The 19725-nt window shown below is 37.7% G+C and overlaps 1 protein-coding gene across 4 annotated transcripts; it reads right to left on the bottom strand.

The window, feature by feature from the left end:
* Positions 1-166: 166 nt before the first annotated feature.
* LOC306867707 (BLOC-2 complex member HPS3-like) lies at positions 167-19369 on the bottom strand. 4 transcript variants are annotated; one of them, XM_079413537.1, is made up of 19 exons: positions 19046-19332; positions 17476-17697; positions 15878-16165; positions 14684-14861; positions 14512-14594; positions 14243-14429; positions 13779-13860; positions 13190-13344; positions 12381-12482; positions 10719-10827; positions 9453-9637; positions 9196-9373; positions 8405-8638; positions 6650-6835; positions 5818-6012; positions 2126-2233; positions 1635-1841; positions 816-906; positions 167-738 (listed from the first exon to the last, which is right to left on the bottom strand). In XM_079413537.1, the coding sequence occupies exons 1-19, from the start codon at positions 19260-19262 to the stop codon at positions 626-628; spliced, it is 3120 nt and encodes a 1039-aa protein (XP_079269663.1). In that variant the 5' UTR covers positions 19263-19332; the 3' UTR covers positions 167-625. The 4 variants fall into 4 exon arrangements, with proteins under 4 accessions (XP_079269663.1, XP_079269666.1, XP_079269664.1 ...); XM_079413540.1 differs by lacking the exon at positions 12381-12482 and adding an exon at positions 17894-18038 and having other exon boundaries at positions 19046-19331; XM_079413538.1 differs by lacking the exon at positions 12381-12482 and having other exon boundaries at positions 19046-19369.
* Positions 19370-19725: the final 356 nt, after the last annotated feature.

Here is a 19725-nt window from a genome sequence, read left to right as displayed (position 1 = left end):
TTATGAAGATTCCTTTCTTCTTTTTTTACACAAGATCAAGAAAGAGGACATTAAATAGGGTTGATTTAGTAAGGAAATAGTAAAAGGCAGGAATTTTGTTACTGTAGCTTTAAAATATAAATACACACAGAAAAGAACATTTACAAAATCAGCTGCACACAAGATTCTGTATTTGAATGTAATTTAATAATAATAAAAAGGACACTTTTCTTTCTTGAAAATCAGATGAAATGAGATGACAGCTGCATTATGGGTAATGTGCACAAATATCTGACAAACATTTAAACAAAAAAAAAAGTACACGCCTAACAATCCAAAAGAAAAAGAAAAAAAACTTAATTTAATAATTGTACTTAATGTCATATGATTATATTGTGTAGTCTATATTTGTTCTGATAATAAGGAGAGCACTTGTTTTTGAAGTAAACTCATGTTCCAGTCTATATGAATGATTGTAACACATACATCTGATCAGATCATGTTCACAGCAGTCACACATGACTAATGAGATGAACTAATTATTTTTTGGCTATCAGCATTCAAAGCAGCAGGAAGAGTGTAGATCAAGATTGTCTTTGAACAGGTTCACTGATTGTCTAAAATAAATGCTAAATGTGGTGAGATTTCATTGGCTGCATTCAAGTAGATGTGGCAGGAAGAAATGAGCCGTTCCATCATCCGGCAACAAGTCCAGGAACTCCAGTGGGTTCAGCTCTTTGGCCGCCACAACCAGAGTTTCTGTGAAAGAAAAGACCATGTTTTCATGAGCAGCAGAATTCATTCAGTTATATGCAGAAGCATAAAACAGCTGCTACCTTTGAGTGCTGAGAGGAGGACGGCGTTGTCATTTCCTGTTGTCCTTATCCTGTCACACACCTCAGGAAAAAGCTTCTGCCACCACAGAGACTGGAGAGAGAGTAGTTATGAGAAATCAACAGCAGCCAGTGAACACAAAAAAAATATGTCACCTCTGATTTCAAACCTCTCTGAAGATTTTCAGTTATTTTATTTCCATTTTTGCCAGTAACATTGAGAACGCAGTGCACACATTTACATTTACATTTATGCATTTAGCAGACGCTTTTATCCAAAGCGACTCACATTGCATTCAAGTTACAGGTTTTTTTTTTTTTTACATTTTATCAGATCACACATATTACCCAGATTGCAAGAGAGCAGGTGAAAACCATTGAATCAATGCTAAAAATAGTTGATTAGTCAATGTTAATAGCACTGAATTAATATCATTTTTGCACCCGCAATTAATGTTGAAAAAATTAACAAAGCACCATTATTGTGATTAGTGTTTGCTTTACTTGGGCTCTTCTCATTAAGTTAATTCTCTTTCTGTGCTTACAATAGTGTTTCAACAAACACTTACTGTATAGTTTTTGTGTGTGTTTTCTGTTAATTCATCGTAGTATGATAGCTGTGCCACTGCTAAAGCAAACACTGATCACAATAATGGTGCTTTGTTGAAATTTAAATATTTCTTTCAACATTAATTGCGGGTGCAAAAGCGATGTTGATTCAATGCAATTAACATTGACAAATCAACTATTTTTAACATTGATTGAATGGTTGCTTGCTGTCAGGGTAAGAAGCCTCATCTCTGGAGCAGTGAAGTCTGTTACCAGCTTGTCGTTCTGTAGCTCATGGTTGGCGTAGGAGATGATGGCTTGCGGGCATCGGTCTAGCAGTCTGTCGATGGATGTCTTGTGTTGGCCCAGTTTGGTGGCGCAGAGCACGTGCACACTGAGACCGGTGCTGTCAGAGTCGGACAGCTGCTCCAGCAGAGGCAGGATGGACGAGACCTCCAGCGTTGGGCCGCACAGCAGAGACTGCACACAGTGACACATGCTCTAACTATACACCACTTTATCTGAACGCCAGCAGTAAACAAAATATATTTTATTGTGTTCTGCTTAAGAAAGAAATCGACAATGACACTAGAGTGAGTAAATTAGGACAGATTTGTCATTTTCTGTTTAAAGCATTGTCCAGGAATGACCTGAGCTGAGGTTAAACTAAAGCCTTTTACTGCACTTCCTCGAGGTCCTTGATATTCATTTGCATCATTGAATGATATGGCTTGCCAGAAAGAGAGAAATATATCAGTACACACCTGGAGTTTGTGCAGGTCCTCCTGATGGTCATGCGTGATGTTGACCTGGACAGGAGTCAAGATGCTCACCCATGGATACAACATCCCATAATGAGAGCAGGAGTTTATCTGGACATGAAGAAACAGTTGATAGATTTGAAACTAGATCAAGGAACATGACCGTTTTTATACCTAATTTAGCTTATAGTCTGTGTTTTCTTAATTAGCTGTGTTTGCTAAGGCAAGAATAGCTATTGCTTGAATTCATATCGATTTGAAAACCTTGTTTAAACAGGATTTTTAACTTTAGGTGCTAAACAGCAGTCTCCTTCACCATTTGTCTTACAGACTTGATCAAATCATGTCTTATTGAGGAGATGTGCACTATTACTGTGATCAGACCATTTTCACATGGACAATGATGAAATCAGCAACAGATAGTATAACAAACACTAATGGGCTTTTTAATGTTTAACTTGCATTTTAACTTTTAATTATGCTGTAATATTAAAGCATTCATTTTATCCAGAAAAAAAGAAACCAATTAATCACAGCATTTAGTTACAAATATTTAAAGGGGTCCTATTATGCTTTTTTCACTTTTTGAGTTTTAGTCAGTGTGTAGTGTGTATGTTTGGGCATAAAAAAAGATCTACAAAGTTACAAATCTCAAAGTACACTCCAAAGGGAGATATTTCGTAAAAAAAAACCCTTTTCAAGAACTACAACTAACGGCTCGTTTGGAGTACAAAGTTGTATTTGTGATATCACACAAATAAATCCAGCCTGCGGAAATTTAAACCATGCTTTTACATCGCTGTATTTCTGATGGAAACCAACTGTTTTTGGATGTCATTTTCATTTCATCTTGCATGTAATGTCTGATAAAGCAGCGTTTGTGAAAGGGGTTTTGTGTTCAGCGTTACCCGGAGAAACCTTGATCTCCTGCTCCAACAGCACCTCCTGCTGGCAGAGAAGTCCTCTGCATATATATGCGGCCACAAATAATGTAAATCTGTGGGACTATGGCATAAGTTAATTCAACTGTATAACAGTTTCACTGCAACTCATGTTATAATGTTAGAATTAAAGAACAATATTAATACATATTACCGTTGTGCTTATCTGTACGTACAGGGCTGTAAACTCATTCTTCCCACTGGTCGCACTTTTGCGACTAACTTTCTCAGATGGTTGCACGAGCACATCATTTGGTGGCATTTTTTTTTTTTTTATATACAACATTTAATTAAATTAATGCATGCTGATGAACCTTTATAATAGTTATATGGTAACGAAAGTGTTCAACATTCAACCCGTTCCTTTTCATCCTTTTTTCGTGCGCTAATCTCTCCAGCTGATCAGTTAACAGCGCAGCGCGAACATAAGTTCATGTTTTTCCCTGGACATTAACATAATGAAGATCAGTGTTACGTTATTACATTTCTTTGGCTTATTATCTTTCATATTACCAGTTGTTTTAGCTACTCTGAAGAACTGCACACATTACTAGCCTATATAATAAGACTTTAATAAATTTACAATACCATAGTCCTCTTGAGGAGCACACATAGCTTCTAGTAGCTATATATTTTAATTTTGTACCTAGTTATTATTGTTGCTGTCGTCAAGTTCTACATTTAACACAAAATTGCAGTTATGTAGGCCTACCATTTTAAATTTGAACTATTATTAAACAGGATATAGGTGTAACCCTGGACCACAAAACTAGTCATAAGGGTACTTTATAAAAAATAAAAAAGACTTCTACATCATCTGAAAGCTATAAACAAGCTCTCCATTGATGTATGGTTTGTTATGATCGGACAATATTTGGCTGAGATACAACTATTTGAAAATCTGGAATCTGAGGGAGCAAAAAAATCTAAATATTGAGAAAATCTCCTTTAAAGTTGTTCAAATGAAGTTCTTAGCAATGCATATTACTAATCAAAAATGAAGTTTTGATATATTTACGGTTGGAGATTTACTAAATATCTTCAAGGATGGTCTTTATGCTACTTACAGTAATATCCTAATGATTTTTGGTATAAAAGATTTTTTAAAAAAGAAGATAATTTTGACCCATGCAATGTATTGTTGGCTCGTGCTCGTGCTTTTTGTGGTCCAGGGTCACATATATGGGATTTTGTGTGTTTCTAAAGACCAGGGAACGTCCAAGGTAATGTTATTTAACTTTAACAATGCAATTTTATATCATGGCTACGTTTGTCAGGCTTTTCTCTACACTCCATAATAAATAAATAAATAAAATTTAATTAATTTAAAGAAAAAAACTCAGTATATGATGCATTACACTAACCATTTGAGCATATCAATTTGTAGTTGAACTGCGGTTAAACAAACGACAATCAATCCGTCAAAATCAATCCATGGTTACTGCACTTTTACTATAGTAAAACCATTGTTAATTTCCGTAAGGTAAAATTAATGGAAAAAAATGCCAGTAAATTTGACTCCATTTTTTTCAGTATAGCCTAATCATATGCTACAGTTACACAAATATTCTTAAATGTAAAATTGACTTCCAATAAGCCCTGATGAATGAAACCATAACACATTTTAATACTAAGAGGACAATGGAAGCTTCTGCTTTGAGCATGTGGCTACTAAATATAGCCTATGCGTGCTTTAAAGTAGCTAACACTGCTGTTAATGTAGTAATATGAGAGATAATAAGTAAAAGAAATGTAAAAACTTAATACTTATCTTCATGATGTTAACGTGCAGGGAAAAACAAGAACTTCTTCTGTTCGCGCTGCGCTGTTAACTGATCAGTGCCACGCTGGTGAGATTAGTTTGGGCCGTGCTGTCAGCTCGGTGGCGCTAGCAAACACGTCCTCCCTGCGCCGTCGAGTCGGTCGCACCGCTCGGTCCATTGAGCCGCGTCTATGACAGGTCAGTGCACTTTTTCTTCCCACTTTTGGGTTGTTTGGCTTCCCATAGGCCACGGCTCTGCAGCGCGCGCTGTATGAAACACACTCTGGAGCAGCAAAGTTATTGTTGTTGTTTTGCGGCGCATGCATGTGTCTGCGCTTGCTTGGCCATTTGTTGTGGAAAAATAAGGAAAGTGTGTCCAGCTAAATTCAATTAGTATTTTGTTAGACGGGTATAAAAAAGCTTAGTTTACCGCAGCAGCGGTTGTGTCTGTGATGACCGAAGAGTGTAAAGACCATCGACAGCGGCAAAGGATATAAGCATTTGTCATTTTTATTTAATTTATTTTTAAAACGTGTACAGGTAGTATTTATAAAGTTTTATCTTTTAGTTTTGGATCTGTTTTTAGTTGTTTTAATACTACAATTGATTCCTTCTATTGTCTTCATTTATAAGTCACTTTGGATAAAAGCGTCTGCTAAATGACTAAATAATAATAATAAACAAATAAAAATGTAAATTATGTGAAATATCATAAGAGCATGTTCTAGTACACCCCCAAAACAAAATCATGAATAAATAAAAAAGTTATTTATTTATTGATTTATTTATTATCTATTAATAAAAATTAAAGAAAACGTTTAATAGTTTCTCTACATTTTTCCACAGACCCCCCAGCACTCAGTTACTGCCCCCTGGTGGACCCCAGTTAGAAAACCCCTGCCTTAGCAAATCCCCACAACACTGTAATCAACTAGAAACGAGTAACAACCACTCTGAACACCTGCCGTGTTAGGGTGCATTATCTCACTCACCAGATCCTCCGCAGTTTTAAGGGCTTTGACGCCGGAGCGATCTCTGCATGTGATGCGGTCCATATAGACAGACGTGAGGCAAAACAGCAGCTCCTGGATGATGGATTCACGTGAGGACGCTACTAACAGAGCCTCCCAGAAATCCACCAGTAACTGAGGACTGCTGTCGGCCTCCACACCATCCTTACACAGCTCCTGAGAGAGAGCATTTATTTCATTGCCAAGTCAGCATCTAAGGCTATCTTCATGGCAAAAAACATCAACACAAAATAAAAAACCAACTAAACAAAAACACAGCAGTTAAAATTATACAAGTTTTTTTTTTTATGAACATAATAAAAATCTAAAACTTTTTCTGGTAAAATCTTTCTGGTAAAAAAAAAAAAAAAAAGCATATGGAAAGCTCATTTCCACCACTGAAAAAAATATTAAAATAATAAAAAGGTTGAGACTTTTTCATCTCACAATTCTGACTTTTTGTCTCAGAATTGCATGATATAATACTCACAATTATGAGAAAAAAAAATCTGAATTGCAAGTTTGTATCAAGTAATTCTAAGAAAGAAGTCAGTGAACTTGTAAGAAAAAGGGTAAACTTGCAATTGAGAAAAAAAATTCAGAATTGGGAGTCAAAAAAAGCAAGGTACCAAAAAGTCCCAATCACCTTTTATATTTTTTATTCAGTGGCGGAACTGGGCTTCCATACCTGTGTAAGCATACTTCATTAAAAAGAAAAAATGCATTAAAACTGAGACATTTCAATAAAATATGTTTCTCCTGAGAGAGACGAACACACACACGGATATGAGAAGGACAGACACACACGTCTCACCTGGAAGAAGAGATCGGCCTCCTCCAGTCTGATCTTGCTGTTCTCATGCAGCGCCACGACCGCCGCCACCAGCAGCCCCTCCTGTGTGTCGCGCAGATGCTGGGCCAGTATAGTGGGCAGCACGGCCTTCCCTCTGCCATGCAGCAGCAGCTTGGGCTCCTCTATGAAGCCGTACACTTGCAGCATCTGAACAGACATGCTTTCAGTCCTTCAGATTAGGGCTGCTTGATTATGGCACGATTATTTTGATCAATATTGTAATCATGATTATTTAACACAATTATGAGTGGGCCATATGACCAAAACTTTACATGAGTGATTTATTGAAAGACAGTTATATATATATATATATATATATATATATATATATATATATATATATATATATATATATATATATATATATATATATATATATATATATATATATATATATATATATATATATATATATATATATATATATATATATATCTATTCTGTGAAAAAGGTTGCTATGGCATCTCCATTTTAGAGACCAGTGAAATTGCACAATTCTCCATCCCACAGCACAGTATTAGGGTAACTGATATTAGAAACAAATAGTGCTGTCAAGCGATCAATTGCATCAAAATAAGAGTTTCTGTTTACATAATATGTGTGTGTACTGTGTATATTATATTAATATATATATATATATAATAAATAAATAAATACACACACATGCATGTATCTATTTAAGGAAAATATGTTTATATAGTAAATATATTTATATATGATATAAATGAAATGAATCCAAATATATGCATGCAAATACATGTAAATATTTTCAAAATATATGGTGTATGTGCGTGTATTTATATATGCATAATAAATATACACCGTACACACACATATATTATGTAAACAAAGACTTATTTTGGGTGATTAATTGCGATTAATCGTTTGACAGCACTAGTAACAAACAAAAAAGTCCTCAAAATTATTGAGAATAATTAAACTGTCAGTAATAAAAAAGCAAAGGTCAAATGCAATGGAATATAAAAGATGCTAATGAAAAAAAGTAGTATTCAAGTATTCAGTTAACAGAAATGAATAATCAAATGTAAAATAAAACAACAGTCTTCACTGTAAGAACTAAACTTTCTTTGTTTCTTATTAAAGCTACAAAATTCCTTCAGTCAAGAGCAGTGTGTGATTTTGAATTAGTCTTTTGTCATTTGATTAATATAAAGCAGGAGGAATATTAGACTGCTGTCACTTTAAGAACCGCACGGATCCACCGTTACACGTGTATTTTCATTCTCAACTGTTTGTGTTTATTACATGACCGATGAAGGAGTACATGAATAATCACTAATGATCACTATTTTGACACCGTTTTGACTGTTTAGATGCGCACCTTGAGCTAAAAGTTGACTTTACAATCGGTGTTGTGCTCCGTCTCTGAGCGCATGCACAGAATTCCAGCTTTAGTTCTCTTTTGCACTTTTAAAAACATGAATAAATCTAATATACTTTAACAAATCAAGCTCATTTTTACAACTTTTACATGATTTTACTAATTTTGCACATGAAATTGGGCTTTTGTGGAGGAGTGAGAGTGCACCGCTGGAAAGGGGGCGGAATGGGGCGCAAAAATCATCTCATCTCGATTACAGTGTTTTCATAATGTTGGAGGCCGAAATCAAGATAGAAACAGCTTTTCGATGAATTGCACAGCCCTAGTTCAGTTATGTTTCTGTGGATGCAAGGCATGGATTCCTGATGACAGACCTCAGCGTGGCGGTCCATCTGCTGCCTGTAGCTGTGCAGGTCACCCTTGCGCAGGGCCAGGGAGGCCATACACAGGGACAGGGTGATGGACGGGGCGCCGCAGGCCTCCAGCTGTCTCAGGTGGGTCACGGCGCAGTCAGGATCAGCGTTCAGCATGGAAGGACTGCTCACCACATGAGGAAGCTGAGAGGGTTCAGCCACACTGAAGATCTCCAGGACTTTATCAGCCACGTCCTACAGCACAGACACAACACAGGATGACTCTTACGACAACTGTTTTACACGCAAATTTGCAGGTCATAATCACATTCTGCCTTCACAGACAAGCATAGTCTGATGCCTAATGGTCCTGATGCTAATCTAGTCTAGTGCAAGTTATGCAAAACCTCCCGTTATAATCACTGGACATATGAAATTAACCTTTTTACATGGTTTCTGCACTGTGTTGTTTATGGTGAGGGAATTAGCGAGCATGCACACTTAACACAGCTCTGGGGTTTTCAAGCACCTCTGATTGGCCAAAACACTCCTAAATTCGATAGAAATGCGTTTGCAAATAAAATCAATCTGACACATTAGTGTGAGCGAATCTAAATGTAATCCTGCAAATTGACATTTCATTTTCACATTTCATTTTAATTGCGACAGCCGTAATACTTACTTTAATTGTGCAGGGGCATTTTTTGCCACTTTGACTAATTTATGGGACATTTTTGTTAATTTTGGTGGCATTTTTGCCACAAGCCCTTGTTAATTTCTGACCCTGAATTGACCTCTATATCGTTTGGTACCGTGCTAAGCTCCTCCATGGTTTCCTCATAGATCGAATGCTTCAGGAAGAAGATGAATCCTTTGCCATAACCATTTGAGACGCTGCTCATGGACATATTCCTCTTGATAACTTCAGTCACAGTGAGGCCAGACATCTTGTAGTATGGCAGAGCCAAATGACAGTCCTTCTTATCAAACCTGCAAAGCAAACATGAAATCTAAGAATGATATCGGCAGTTACTGATGACAGATCGGGTGACCATGAGACGCAGCTGACCTGCTGAAGCAGTCTCCTAAGTGAGCGCAGCTCTCCTGAAAGGCCTCCTGCAGCTGCGCTCTCTCGACAGACTCACGGTCCTGCTGTAGCAGTGCGGTCCGCAGCAGCAGGTGACCCTCGCTCAGCAGGTGACTGCAGCTCTGAGACGACGGGCTGGACTGCTCGTATCGCTTACTGTACTCCACCTGATGCAGCAAGCGGGAAATGACCGTGCTGATGTTCAAGTAATAGCAAATAACATATTAATAAAATCAAACAACTGTGTGTTAAGAGTTAACTAACTAAGGGTTTTACTAAAGAGGGCAAATTAGCACGAGAGCACAATTCCAAAACAGCGCAATCCTCCATAGCTTTTGCGTCTGAAAGAGAAACTCCTACAAATGCATATTTAATAACGTCAGGCGCAAAAATAACTGTGTGCACGCCTTTTCAGCGCTAATTCGTCACTGCGCGTCTTTAGGAAAACCTGACAGTACAATTTAATAACAAAAGATGGTTTGCACTGGAGCTAGCTGTTAGTAAAACTGGCCCTATATATGCAACAAGCAGGCATCTGTCAGTTAGATGTTCATACTTTTCTTTCAATTTTCCTGTACATTATGATAATTGTGGCATAACTGATTTCAGATTTGTCCTAAATGTCACATAAGAAAACATACTGTTGTCTGTCGCCACTGCTGGGTAGCATATTTATAATTTGCCGATTACAAATTACAAGACGAAAACTGTAGTTAGTAACATGATATGCATTACAGATATCAGGTAATGTAATCCGAGTACTTTCTGATTACTTTTGATCCAACCTGTTTATCACACAGACTTAAATGGGATTCTTGTGTACGATACGGAGAAAGAAAACATTGCATTCTTTGCTATAAACATGATCAAATGCATTAAAGCTAACATTAGAGCAGGGTTTTCCAAACTGTATATAAGTAGGTAGGATCATTTAGAAAGGAGAAAAAAAAACGGGAGTGAATCAATAAATTATGACAAATTTACTGCCATCATGTGAATAATATGTAATCTATAAAAATCTGATTTTGAGCATTTTAAAATGTAATATAATCTATCTAGGAGTACTTCATTTTTGGAATCTGATTACGTAATCCAGATTGCATATAATCAGGTACTACCCAGCTATGTCAGACACTCTTTCCTGTCTATGTGGGCAGTTCTTGGCCAGAATTAAACATAGGACCTCTACCATAGTCTGGCTCTAAAATGGTTAGTGATAATTGAATCAAATTGCTGAAGATACAGTACTATTTCTCTGTAGAGCTGCAGTGTGGACACAGAAGTGATGACGTAGAGGTTCCAGCCGTGACCGCTGTCAGCCGGCTCTGTGGGTTTGCAGACAGACGTCTTCCTGGATCTGAGGAACGTAGAAGAACATCATAAGTCACAACTGCATTTACTGCACGTGTTTCCTTGAGTTAAGGTGCGGCCACATTTACTGTTGTTCGCTCAATTTTCACGGGCGAAATCCAGGCATTTCTATTGGAAACCATACAATCTGAAATTTCAGCCAAAACATTTCCCAATGCAGATTTTGAAACTGTCTGTGCAAATTTGAAAGGAACAGAGTTTTGCTTGATTTATAAGTGAGCTGTGCTTCATACAACACTATTGACCTTTTTGCGCACACAATTTCAACAACATTTTGCAAATATGACCGCACCGTTAGTACACGTGCACTGCTCTATGTGTGTGTGTCAGTAATAGTGGGGTTGGGAATCGAAAATCAATTCCAGTTCCAGAATCGGATACTTGTAAAATTAAAATTTCAATTCCACCTATCAATTCCTGTGTGGGCAACTTTTAGATTTAGCGGGTGAAAAGTGGCTGTTTAAAATGCATTTGTCTTTGAATCATTCATTCAAGAGATTCATATAAAAACACTGATGAAACAAGTAAATCTTGAGTGAGTCAAGAATAAATTCCACGAGATTTTGTTTAGTTGTCTAATATTCTTTCTTCAGAATTGTGAGAGAACTACAACCTCCATTAAAAAAAAAAAAGTCTCAATTTATCCAGAATGGTGCAGCTGTGTTTTGCACACAAACAACTCTTAATTGAGTCCAGTTTTTATGTAGCCGGCTAACTTTTATTCATGGTATTCAGCCACAGCTTAATGCTTTGCAAAAAGAGACACAAAATAAATGTGATATCTAAATGTTTGGCTTCATTTGTTTAAACCACATTGGAATGGATAATGGGAATCGATAAGAATCGGAATTGATCAAACTCAATCAATACCCAACCATAGTAATGGGTTACTTCATTACACAAATACCAATAAACATTTCTGCAACAATTAATTACTTGTTAAAATGCTAGACTGAAACGGGTTGTGGGATCAGTTTAGCCGTGCTTGGTTAAACTCAGTTTTACTGTTACGAGCGAGCACAAGTAGGCTACATGCAGCGGGTCCACAGACCCTTTAATGATTATCCACAGAGATATACGTCCAAAATACATGACGGAACCAAGAAAGGGTCACAAGAAACACAGGAGGTAACACTTAACAACTCACACAGACAATAGCAAACCGGGGCTTAATATACACAAACAGGAAATGGAACACAGCTGAACCAGGTAGACACTAATGAAGACACAGCATGATGGGAAATGAGGTCCATGACCCGAACAACAGGCAGGAACACAAAACACAGGAACGCCCTCTAGTGCCTCAAAGTGGTGCAAGCAACCGGGCGTGATATAAAGCCTTCTCTAAATAAGAAGAAGCCTCGACCTGCAGTGAAAACTTTGCATCTTATTTACGATGACAATATATCTGAACAAAACTGAGATGTTAGATGAAATATGAATACCACATGCAGGTAACACTCACAGTGGGTTAGCGGGAATTTAGGGGGGTTTTTTCAGACCAGTCCACTGTTAGCATCATGCTACTCGCTAACTTACAGGAAGGACCTGGACAGAAGGTTTTCCAGTGCTGGCCTTGAGGACGGCTCTAGACCTACAGCTACTAAAATGCCTGTCAGGGTTCTGTGTTCCCTCGATTCACTACAATAAGAGTTACAGGCCATTTACACAGCACATATTTACACAAGACACTGGCTGTAAGGCTGCACGATAAATCGCAATGAAATCGCAATGAAGCACGGTTCTGTGATCAGTAGTAAATCTTCATCCGAAGGCCACAGGGAGCTCTCGGACTCCAAATACACCCCGCAGAAGAAACCAGGAAATCTCTATAGTAGTAGCTGATTCAACAGAAGATTTCACTGCTTACACTGATTCAACGTGACTAATAAACACACGACTACAACAATATATGATTGATCTTTTTTTTAAATTAATAATTTTCATTATGATAAAGAATAATGCAATGCCTTTATGACTGCTTAGAACACTATGAATATATTGCGTGCCTTATTCTGTGTAAGAAGCCACTTCATCTCACAGAAGGGTTTATTTCAAACACTCGACTGACGTTATGAAGTGAGTTTGGAGTAAAAACATGTCATTAAATGTGGTGTTTTCACGTGCTTTCAGATGGAGCAGCATTTAAATCACAGAACCGGCTTTACTGACAAGATGCGCATGATAATCGCCTTCGATTAATCGTGCAGCCTTATTACCATACATCCACAAATCAAACAGCAACGACATACTGAAAGAATCAAGAAGTCAAATCGTATGAGAAACAAGAATTTTAGTCATTAGCATCTAATTGTGTTTAATTGCGTTGACTGTGAACACACACATACGTGTTTTTGCGGGCGGGTCTCTCTGTGTCCTCTTTGCTGTCCACATCTGCCGAGGTCAGGAGAACGATATGATTTCCGTCCTGACAGAGAATCTTCAGGCCGATGAAGAGCTGGATCCTCAGAGCGCACACCTCCATCGTGATGGGTGGACAGGCCTGACGGGATATTGACTATATTAGTAGCTCCTGAACATGCAGAAATCACTGCTACGATTTAAGGGTCTTGCGTCTTTTCATTTACGTCATTACACCAAATATCATTTTTAGAAAAAATCATATGAACATTTATGAAATGTGATCAGGCTTTTGAGCCTAACGATCTCTCAATCATCATTATACTGCACTACATTATATGTTTTGCTCCCACAATAAAAAACTAGAAAACTTTACCTGCTTTAGTAAGAAGTCTGCTATAATGTTATAAGCTCTCACTGATTTACTCCACAAAAAACACATTTGTAAATATATATTGTATATAGTTCCAAATATATATATATATATATATATATATATATAAAACGATCCAGAATTAAGGAATGTCACAGGTGTGAAATAAGAAAAAGCAGGAAGCCCATGATAAGTTGCGTTACCTTCATGGTGGTGTCGATGTATGGGTCATCGACCCGAGCCGCTACTGCACTGCATCTGACAGTAAAACACTGGAGAGCATTCCTACAGCAAACACAACCACAATACATTTTGTAATTCAAATTTTAATTCAAATGTTATAAATTGCTTCAGAACAAATATTTCATATAAATGCCAACATTTGGCCGGTCAAAATTAAGAACTCTGGAATAATACTATAGTACAATACTGGTTACTTCAAAAATATATCAATGTTTTGTTAATGACAAAATCAGTAAAAAGCACATTTGGGCTATTTAACTTATGCAATGGTGAAACAAATTGGCAAAATATATGGGGGAAAAGGCAAAAAAAAACATGTTCAGTATATGGCCTATGGCCTAGTGTTTTATTTTGTTCGGCTTCGGACAAGATCACCAAGTTCAACAGTTCATATGTCAGGAAGTGCTGTGTGTGTGAGAATTACTTGGTGATGACGTAGAGGAGCTGGTCACTGAGCACAGCCTGATGGGTCTTTTCTGGATACTGGTAGGTGGACACGAGCTCCACTGTGTCCTTCAAGCTGTACATGTACCCAGTGTTCGGCAAGGAGAAGAAAACAAACACACAAGTAGGTTCCCCACCTTTGGAGATGGAGGCTTCTTCCTGTTTACCTGTTCCGACAGCAGCAGGAAACCATTCAGTCCAAAACAGAAGGGTTTGGGTGAGCGAATGTAGCACACAGTGTTCACTTACCACTAAACATGGGGTGGAGCTGCAGGGAATGCAAGCGCGTCTCCTCAACGCTGCAGCCTTGAAAGAAATCAGGAGCAAACCTCCTAGACAGGGCACACTAGAGAGGTGACGTCTGACAAACAAGCACGGCACATTCAGAAAGCAGCTCGTTTTCTAACGCTGTTCACTATACCTGAATAAGACGTAGTCCACGCTCATGTCCCCTCGGCTCTCTGCCTCCATGCCGGTCCACTCCAGAACTAAAGCGACGCCACACTCCTGCGCTTCATTTCCCAACATCTCCTGATGCTTTGGGAACAGAAAGAAGTCCTCTTGCTCAAAGAGGGGGCTGAATCCGTCTTTTGCCATTTCTAAGAAATATATATATTATACAACTGTGCATGATGTAAATAAAATAAAATAATAAATAACATATAGAGGTGGGCAATATGACCAAAATCTTACATCACGATATGAGTAATTTTATTTTACAATAACGATATATAACAATATAGTTATTTTTGCTTTTAATAAGGTTTTTATGATATCAAAATGTTTGATACCATAGAAATGTCATAATTCTGGTCAATATCACAAAAAATAATATTAGCTTGAATAATAATAAAAAAAACTGAAGCTCACTGAAGACAAGTAAACAGACAGCAATTAAAAAGAATAAGACCTAATTACAAGCAATGGGACAAAAAAATAACTACTGTAGAACAAATAATTAAGAAATGCTACATACATCGTATAAAGTAATTCAATGTATAAAACATTGCATATTCTTCACTGTGCAAATTAAAGATTTATTTCTTCTTATTAAAATACAAAAGGGATTTGGTCAAGAGCAGTGAGAGATTTTCTCTCTTTTGTTGTTTGATTAACATGAATGCAGACAGCAGGAATATTAGACTTTCAGAGCTGCCCAGATGCAATACGCGGTTACATACGTTTTCCTTCTCAGCTGTTCGCTTTTACTGAAGACCTAAATGACTGCGTTTATGAGGATACTTGCAAAGGCTGTTCAATTCTCCCGCTCTCTATGAGCAGCGTCTTCACGTGCACGTCTCTCTGACAGTACTCAGAAACAGTGTCTAAGACAGGGAGCACATATCGCGAAATGAGTTCTCCTGCACTGCTGATTGCGTTTTAAAGGCTTTAAATCACTTGATTTTAAAGCACAAAAACGCATGCAAATATTACGTTTCTGTCACCACGTAGCACAGCAAAATCCATGTAAAAGCATGTAACCGCGATAGAAACGATAGTCCAAAATCTCTACCAGCAAATTTCTGCCGGTTAATTGTGTCTACCGGTATATCGTCCACCCCTACCAGCATAGTACGCACCCAGCCTGCATCTTGACTTTTTTTGTTAGCAATACCTGCATCTTCATCTAAGCTGGTTTCAGTCATGATATCTTCAGGTAGCAGGGTGTGCTCCTCTGCAGCCTGGCTGCTCTTCTGCTGCGGGCTGAGCTTTACCACCAGGACCTCCAGCTCTGTTTGAAGGGCTATGTATCCAGCACAGAAGGCCACCTGAGACGGGCTCCAGCCCTGGATATGAAGAATCAGCACCCTCTCGAAGTCCAGCACAGAGAGCTGATCGCTCAGCGTCTGATGCTTCAGACTGAAGACCACCAAACTCTTGGCACAGCCCACTAGAAGATCACCTGCCAAAGTAATGCAGGAGGACTCAATTATGATGTGTGAATTATGGCGTGAAGTGTGCATTTTGAGTTTCTATCTTAGTTAAATGTGCAGAGTGAACTATGAGTAAACCGTTGGAAGGTTGATTTGCTAACGAATGTAATCACTGAGACTCTATAAGCAGCCTGACATGTTGACTTCTGGCTTGACCATTGGTGTGAGTTTGAGGGACACCCTGTTAAACTCAGGTGTTGTCATGTTATGGATATAGGGAACATCAGAGACTTGAGAGTGGGCTCTTTTGACTTTGGCAAGTAACACACCAGCTCGAGCAACCTAGCAAGACTCTGGCAACAACAACATGATTTAGAACATCCTAGGAACCACCATCCAGGGTGTCTCACTTTCTGACCTGCCGTGTCTCTCAAGCCAATGGAAGACAAACAGACGTATAATGATGTTTCATAATTTTTTAGTTACAGCTAAGTTACCATTCAGAAATTTGTGGTCAGTAAGAATTTTTATGGAAATTAATACTTTTATTCGGTAAGAATTAAATTGATCAAAAGTAGTGCTGTCAAACGATTAATCACATCCAAAATAAACGTTTGTTTACATAATATATGAGTGTGTACTGTGTATATTTATTATGTATATATAAATACAAACATAAGCATGTATATATTTATGAAAAATATATTATGTTTATGTTAAATCTATTTATATCCTGTATTATATAAAATAAAAAATTATACATATACACATGTAAATACCTTTATTGATTCATTCAAAATATTTACTGTATGTGTGTGTATATATATATATACACATAATAAATATACACAGTACACACACATATATTATGTAAACAAAAACGTTTATTTTGGTAAAGATATTTCTAATGTTAAGAAATAATTATATTTCAAATAAATGCTTTTTTAAAACTTTCTATTCATCAAAGAATTCAGAAAAAAATGATGGCTTCCACAATAATATCATGCAGGACAGCTATTTCCAACTTTGATAATAATCAGAATTGTTTCTTCAACAGCAAATCAGCATATTAGACTGATTTCTGAAGGATCGTGTGACTGCAGTAATGATACTGAAAATACACAGAAATAAATTACATTTTACTATATATACTCAAATAGAAAAGTTATTTTAAAGTGTAATTGTATTAGATTAAGTACCTTGCTCACATGCAAATTTTTGTTCAAAATATTAAGATTCACGCCACAGGAAACTAAGGACTGGAATGAGACGCAACACCAAAACACAGAACACATGCAATGTATTATTATTGTTATTTTTACAGCTGTGTTTGTCTCACCGGTAAGACTGCAGCATGCCACACACAGCGGCGGCTCAAACAGAGGGATCTCAATAATCTCCATCTGCTCTTTAGGAGTCCCGCTGAAGGACGAGCCCCGCAGCAGGTGACCCAACAGACGCACCCCAACACGAGTCTTCTCGGCAGCCTGGTACCTCCAGTTAGTGTAGGCCCTGAGGTAAGTGGCCTTGTTCTTCTCCTCTATGGTGACTAGGTAGTCCCCTAAAGAAACAAAACACAGCCAAACGCAAGTCAGAATCCACTGACTCTAAACAACAAATACAAGATCGCACCCTTACTGTAGCAAAGAGAGTGCCATAAAGAATCACCATTATTTGGACATGTACCATGAAAATAACACATCAAACATAGTAAAGAGAGCACACTTATCATGACTATGTTTCTTAACACACTTAACTCTTTCCCCGCCAAACACAGAATTTTCTGGGTTTCATGTTTTCACTGTTATACGCTAGGAGGTGCTTTAATATTCATCTCCTGAATGAGCCTAGAACGCCCCGATCAAAAACACAGGCGAGGAAGACGAGCGATCTCATATGCATCTGAAAGATAATGCAATCATCAACAATAAACAGCATATAAATGAAAACTGCCTAATGAAGTGGTCAAGGACTGCAAGCTTTAGGAGTGCTAATGGAGGCGATCTACTGCATCTTTGCTTTATAATATTACTGCATATGATCCAGATGTAGTATGTGACAAAAATGCGATTTTCTCTTCGATTTTGCTTTTTTAATGAAACTTGCCTACATTCAAGTGCTTTGTTTGTTTAAAAGCAGAGGCTCTGATCTTTATTTTTAAGCGCTGCATGTTCAGATATTCACACAACAAAATATTCTGGGGGCCATGAAATTTGAGTCAAAATCAGCTAAAATATTGCTTTTTTTCAAAAACGCTGGCGGGGAAAAAAGTTAAGTGCATTTTGTAATATTGTTAAATTAACAGTTTTACTTTAAGTGCATTTTAATCATCTTTTGTCATGCTTTAAAGAAGTAAAGATTATGTTCCATGAAGATATTTAGTAAATTTCCAACCATAAATATATCAAAACTTAATTTTTTATTAGTAATATGCATTGCTAAGAACTTCATTTGAACAACTTTAAAGGAGATTTTCTCAATATGTTGATTTTTTTGCTCCCTCAGATTCCAGATTTTCAAATAGTTGTATCTCATCCTATCCTAACAAACCATACATCAATGGAAAGATTATTTATCAGATGATGTTTAAATCTCAATTTCAAAAAATTGACCCTTAAAACTGCTTTTGTGCTCCAGGGTCACATTTCAAAGACAAAATAATCTAAAGATTTCTGCTTAAGTGGGTCAAAAAGCACTTTAAATTTAGTTAACTGCATCTAATATAGATGTAGACCACAATACATATTCATTTACTTCCAAATAGCATGCAGTTAATTGTCCGTAAACACTACTTTCACTTTAAAAGTGTATAATGTACTTGGTAAATACTCTTTTTAACAGTATGCTAAAGACTGTTAAACAGTGGCCCTTTTATACTCCACAGAGAGATGCTCCAGAGCTGGACTGACCCACGGCGCTGTGGCGGATGCGGAGCACGGAGCCCATGCAGCTGAAGCGGCAGATGAGCGGACATCCCTCCCGCTGCAGGCTGTACGCCTCGACCTTACAGCCGCCGGAGCTCACCACGAACAGCGCCCCGCCGCCGCAGCACACCAGCTCCGGCTCCTGCTCCGCCGCGACGATGTGCTGGGACGCCAACGGGTGGCAGTTATAGACGTGCACCATCTCTGCGGTCTACATGTCTCCGGAGAACCACGGAAGAGCGGCGAAAACAAACAACACGCGACGGAGAAACAACACGCTTGATTTAACACAGTATTTAAAGTGGGCGTGGCTTGGCGGCCTGGAAGCGGTCTCTGATTGGTCAGGTGCGGTCGGTCTAATTATCCATTTAGGTGTTTTAACTATTCACTGTGTATTTTTAATTGCGTTGCTGTTTACATTTCTGTGTGTCAGTATTTAGGTAATAATAAATTGTTTTGATTCCTGCTGAAACGTCGGATATGTTTAACGTGGTCACGAGACAGCTGTTACGTTTCTCAGCGCTGGTTAAGATGAACCAATCACAGCCGTTTGAGTCTAGTAAGTGATATTTAAAATAAAAAATCAATTTATAGAGATTGATGGGGTGGATTTGAATTTGTATGCCAGGAATTAATTATAATTTATTAAAAGTTTTAAATGATTA

Source organism: Barbus barbus (assembly GCF_936440315.1).
Source record: "Barbus barbus genome assembly, chromosome: 49".
NCBI classification, from domain to species: Eukaryota; Metazoa; Chordata; class Actinopteri; order Cypriniformes; family Cyprinidae; genus Barbus; species Barbus barbus.
Note: the sequence above shows the minus strand (reverse complement) of the source record. Positions and strands in the feature narration are given on the sequence as shown.

Excerpts from the sequence above, each read along its gene's own strand:
- LOC306867707 (XM_079413537.1), bottom strand. The coding sequence starts at position 19,262 with ATGGTGCACGTCTATAACTGCCACCCGTTGGCGTCCCAGCACATCGTC. Across the intron at positions 9,374-9,452 it reads TTAGGAGACTGCTTCAGCAG|GTTTGATAAGAAGGACTGTC; the intron begins GTCAGCTGCGTC and ends TTTGCTTTGCAG. Across the intron at positions 6,013-6,649 it reads AGGCCGATCTCTTCTTCCAG|GAGCTGTGTAAGGATGGTGT; the intron begins GTGAGACGTGTG and ends GCTCTCTCTCAG.